The sequence below is a fragment of the Camellia sinensis genome, chromosome 7, assembly GCF_055761805.1.
Source record: "Camellia sinensis isolate YWXY chromosome 7, ASM5576180v1, whole genome shotgun sequence".
Taxonomy (NCBI): Eukaryota; Viridiplantae; Streptophyta; class Magnoliopsida; order Ericales; family Theaceae; genus Camellia; species Camellia sinensis.
In genome coordinates, this window is record NC_138967.1 from 138,448,344 (window position 1) to 138,454,057 (window position 5,714).

General features: G+C 48.1%; 1 protein-coding gene across 1 annotated transcript; it reads right to left on the reverse strand.

The window, feature by feature from the left end:
• Positions 1-1,684, reverse strand: LOC145796130 (uncharacterized). The gene is made up of 2 exons (XM_082881145.1): positions 1,331-1,684; positions 1-15 (listed from the first exon to the last, which is right to left on the reverse strand). The coding sequence occupies exons 1-2, from the start codon at positions 1,682-1,684 to the stop codon at positions 1-3; spliced, it is 369 nt and encodes a 122-aa protein (XP_082737271.1).
• Between the last annotated feature and the right edge of the window lie 4,030 nt (positions 1,685-5,714).

Sequence of the window (5,714 nt, forward strand, 5' to 3'; positions counted from 1 at the left end):
TCAGTCTGGCTGAGGCTGCAATCAAAGCGTTATTGGAATACCACAGATAGTTGAGATATAAGCTTGCTGTTATACAAAGTGTAGCCCGTTAGATCATAAATTTACATCATATGTGAAGAAAATGAGAACATTCAGGTGTGCAGATTGTCATAAATGACATACACCAATTGGACAATACAAAAAATACAAGTTTTATTGATAATAGCGCTTCAAATGCTCAGCATTCCAAGGATGGGGGAGGTCTCGGCCTTCCATGTCCTGAAGTCGGTAAGTGCCTAGGCGAGGTCTGGCTTTGACAACGTAAGGTCCTTCCCATTTAGCTGCCAGCTTACCCTCAGCCGGATTCTTGGTGGCGAGGGTTATTTCGCGTAAGACAAGGTCCCCTACAGCGAACTCCCTTGGTCGGACTCTACGGTTGTAGTGTGTTCTCATTTTCTATTGGTAGGAGGCCAGTCTGACAGCAGTGGTTTCTCTGAGCTCTTCAATTAGGTCAAGGTCTGCCCGACGGAGCTCTTCGGCCAGTTCAGGGTTCGGGTGTGAAACCCTTGGGGCAGGCAAATCGACTTCCACTGGGATAACCACCTCAGCGCCGTATGTTAAGTGAAAGGGGGTCTCCCCAGTGGGAGTCCGAACAGTAGTACGGTAAGCCCAGAGTACATTCGGTAATTCCTCAGCCCAAAGTCCTTTAGCAGCTTCTAGCTTAGTTTTGATGATCTTCAGAAGGGAACGGCTGGTGACCTTGATTTGGCCATTGGCTTGGGGATGACCTGGGGAGGAAAAATAGGGTTGGATCTGGAGGTCCGCACAGAACTTCCTGTACTTGGCGTTGTCGAATTGTTTGCCGTTGTCGGAGACGATAGCTTGAGGGATGCCAAACCTACATACGATCAATTGCCATATGAATTTGGTTGTGTTCCATTCGATAATGGTGGCAAGGGGTTCTGCTTCTACCCACTTGGTGAAGTAATCAATGGCGACAATCGCAAACTTGGTCTGGCCTCGGCCGGTGGGAAGTGGACCAACTAAATCGACCCCCCATTTTGGCGAACGAATAAGGACTGCAAAGTGTGATTAACTCGGTGGGAGGAGCATGGGAGATGTTGGCGAAGCGTTGACATTTATCGCATTTGAGCACGAAGTCGGTCGCATCTTGGTTGAGGGTAGGCCAGAAATATCTAGTGCGAAGGATTTTGTGGGCTAGGGACCGGCCGCCTGAATGATTACCGCAAATACCCTCATGGATTTCTCGCATCACATAGGTTGCTTGAGCTAGACTGAGGCATCGTAGATACGGGCCTGAAAAACCACGTTTGTACAAGACACCACTGACGAGGATGTAATTGGCAGACCGGGCCTTAACTTTGGCGGCTTGCTGTTGGTCATCTGGAAGTTCCCCCATTGTAAAAAATAGAAAGATGTCCGACGCCCAAGGGATGGGCTCATTCTGGAGGAACTGCACTTCTTGCTGATCGAGAGAAATGGCAGGATGGGCTAAGTACTCGAGACGGACACCATGACTGAGGTCGGACTGGTCTGCAGAAGCCAACTGAGCCATCTCGTCTGCCTTTGAGTTTTCCGCTCGAGGAATGTGCTGGATGTGGAAGGTATTGAAGAGGCGAACAACAGGAAGGGCAATATCCCTGTAAGCCCATATTGTGTCCTCCTTTGCATTGAATTCCCCCATAATTTGTCTGACAATGAGCTGGGAGTCGCTGAACACTCGGATGTGGCTGACACCAATGTCCCTGGCTAGGTGGAGCCCTGCTATCAATACCTCATATTTGGCCTCATTGTTACAGGCATCGAACAAGAAACGGAGAGCACATTTGAAATAACCACCCTCAGGGGCGGTGAGGATGAGGCCAGCCTCACTGCCTTCTCTGCGGGATGATTTGTCGACATTGAGAGTCCAAGAATGAGGGTTCTCTGGCTCGGTAGGGGTTGGTGGGGGTGGAGTGGCCGTGGTTGGGGTAGGATTAGTGAACTCCAGGATGAAATTGGCGACAGCCTGCCCTTTAATTGCTGTTTGAGGTCGGTAGGAAATGTCAAACTGGCTGAGTTCCACCGACCATTGCATGAGTCTTCCAGAGAGTTCTGGTTGCTGCATTACCTTCTTCAAAGGTTAGTCGGTGAGGACCACTATGGAATGGGCTTGGAAATATGGACGGAGTCGTCTAGAGGCGGTGACCAAGGCCAAGGACAATTTTTCTAACAGTGGGTAATTATGCTCGGCGCCCCTAAGGGCCCGACTGATGTAGTAGACTGGCCGTTGAACAGAGTCGTCTTCCCTGATAAGAGCTGCACTGACTGCGGTGCTTGAAACGGCTAAGTAGAGGAAGAAGGTTTCGCCAGTGATTGCTTGGGAAAGGAGGGGGGGTTGACCATGCACTGCTTCAACTGCTAAAAGGCCTCTTCGGACGCGGTCATCCATTCAAAAGTTTGCCGAAGAACTTTGAAGAAGGGGAGGCACTTTTCTGTTGCGCGGGAAATGAAGCGGTTGAGGGCGGCAACTAGGCCAGTGAGTCTCTGAACTTCCTTAACCGTTCTGGATGACTGCATTTCAACCAAGGCCTTGATCTTTTCAGGGTTAGCTTCAATGCCCCGCTGACTGACCATGAAACCCAAGAACTTCCCAGATCCTATGTCGAAGGCGCACTTCTCCGGGTTGAGCTTTATTTGGTACTTCCGTAGGGTGGCGAAGGTCTCTCGCAGGTCGGTCAGGTGGTTAACAGAGAGTTTGCTCTTGACTAGCATATCATCGACATATACTTCCATGTTTCGACCGATCTGATGATAGAAAACGGGGTTGACCAACCGTTGGTAGGTGGCCCCAGCATTTTTCAGTCCAAATGGCATCACTTGGTAATGATAGGTGCCTCAGTCGGTAATGAAGGAGGTGTGTTCCTGATCAGATGCGTGCATCAGAATTTGGTTATACCCGAAGAAGGCATCCATGAAGCTGAGCATTTGGTGACCGGTCGTGGCGTCGACCAGCAGATCTATGCGGGGAAGAGGATAACTGTCTTTGGGGCAAGCTCGGTTGAGGTCTGAGTAGTCGACACAGAGTCGCTACTTACCATTGCTCTTGCGGACCACGACCACGTTTGACAACCATCTAGGGTAGTCTATGTTTTTGATGAATTGTGCCTCAAGGAGCTTGTCGACCTCTGCGGTAATGAGTGTATTGCGCTCTAGATGGAAAATGCGCTGCTTCTGGCGGTAAGGTCGGAAATGGGGTTCAATGCTGAGGCGATAGGTTATGAATGAGGGGTCAATGCCCAGCATGTCTGAGTGGGTCCAGGCGAATACATCGTTGTGCTCAATCAGGAGGGCAGTAAGGTCGGCCTTTGCTTGATGGAACAGTTGGCTGCCGATTTTGGCGTTTTTCGCCAGGTTGGTGGGGTCGATGGGAACCTCAATGAGTTCCTCCACAGGCTCTCCTCTGACCAGCTCGTCCTCATCCCGGACGTCAAGTCCTTCAATGATCATGGCTTCCTTCAGCTTGACTTCTTTTAGTGAGGCAACATAGCGTTCCCTGGCCACGGTCTGCTCTCCCCTTACAGTCCCGACTCCCAGATCGGTGGGAAACTTAACGGCAAGGTGATAAGTTGTTGTGATAGCTTGAAAGGCATTTAGGGCAGTGCGGCCAAGGATGATGTTGTAGGCGGATGGGCAGTGGACAACAAGGAAGGTGAGTAGCTTTGTAGTCTGCCGTGGGTACTCGCCGATTGTGATGGGAAGATCGATGGAGCCAATGAAGGTGACCCGGTCGCCAGTGAAACCGACCAAAGGGGTTTGGAGAGGAGACAGACTTTCCTCTCCAATTTTGAGCTGGCGAAAGCAGTTGAGAAAGATGATGTCTGAAGAACTGCCGTTGTCGATGAGAACTCGTCTGACCTTGTAGTTAGAGATGAGGGCAGAAATGACGAGGGGGTCATCATGAGGGTAGCGGATGCCTGTACAGTCGGCGTCCGTAAAGGTAATAGGCTCGGTCCACTGCTTAGGATGTTTGGAGGGTTGATCGACTGTGGCAACTGCTTTGTCTGAGCCCTGCCTTATCTTCCTGAGTTCTGCCCTTTGAGCCAAGCGGGATGGTCCCCCACAAGCAAGGCCGCCTGAATTGACTCTGATTTGGCCAACAGGTGGAGGGGGTTGCCTGGTGTAGACATCCCCGAACGCCCCCCGGAGGATGAGTCCCGTTCTGTTCGTTTTTGGGGGTTCACTACAGTTCAGGACTCTCAGATAGTCACGGTTCTTAATTTGAACCAAAGAGTCCAAATCTGGCAAATCGTTTTGAGAAACAGATTTTTGAAAAGAAGTGCCAAACATGGACTGCTTTGCTAGATACAGAGTCGCCACCTAAATATTTTTCATGGGGAATTTAGGAAAACCTGACTCGGCGCCAAAGGCCACGTGTCCGTCATCACCAAAGTTGCCTCGGCTCGGGAGCTTGGGTACGATTGGGGAAGGTCAGCTATGAGCACCCCCTCTCGCCCGACCCGAAGATCGGCTTCTACTAACCGTAATATCTGTTTTTGAAAACGTTATGTGTTCTTATTCCATTTGTTAGCCTAGAATTACTATGTTATGCGCACAACAAACAAGTATAGACCAAATCGTCTAAATTGGAACAAAACATTTCATGCTTGTTTTGAAAATGGTTTGCTACTCGCAAGTAGGCTGAAATGCAGATTTTGCCACCCTCAAGTGGGCTTTAGAAAAGATGGTTTTGCCCCTATCTAGTGGGCTTAAAACTCACAGTTTTAATGCATTATTCCAATTTAGGTAATTCGACCTCCACCGACAGGCATTCAAGCAGTTATATCACATAAGCAGCTAGCCTCATGGTAATCATGCTGTTATGGCAACACTCACACGCATGCGATATGCTAAAGCATAAATGCTTACCGAGTACTCCAAGCCAAAACAGAAACTAGTTAGTAATCATATGCATGATCCTAGTTTAAGATGGCTAATGCAACGCATACGGAATGTCACTAGAGTAGGCTCGGCTAGTCTATAAATGACATGTGAAAATGCACAAGTAGCACGTATTCAAGTTAGATTTGAAATACTTATGCAGTTAGTATGATGCGCTGAGCCTGGTGCATGCAAGACTAATGAATGATGCACGCATGCATAGCATAAGGTATGCTAAAGTAAACATGTCCTAATACTAACCATCAAAGCAGGTAAGTAAAAGGGAGAAAGAAGTAGGGGTTGGAAGACATGCACACACGAACCCACACTTATTACAAATTCACCCTCGCTCGGAGGGACCAAAAGAATAATACAAATTAATTAACCTACAAGCTAATTAATTATTACAGACCACCTAATTAATTATTAACCTACAACATATGCAAGTAATGAGCATGCAAACATTACAGACCACTTAGACCAATATGGACAAGCCTCGGCCATGTCTAAATAGGAAGCCAAAATGCTATGGAATGGAGGCAAATACACACACAAACAATGCATGCAAAAATGGCCCAATGCTTAAGCATTAAAGAACATCTTTTAAGCACACTTAAAAGAGGATAATCATGGACAAATGGCATGCACATCAAACTCTGAAAATCATGTTAAGATGATACCAAATCTAACTACCAATGCAAGCAAGGCATGCAACCAAGCCCAAGAACTTAAACTATGGTTAAATGACACATGAAGCAAATGATCAAAGTGGACCAAAAAAGTCCCAAATCATG

What these genes read in the sequence shown, in the direction of transcription:
- LOC145796130 (XM_082881145.1), bottom strand. Translation starts at nt 1,684, where the DNA reads ATGGGGGAATTCAATGCAAAGGAGGACACAATATGGGCTTACAGGGAT.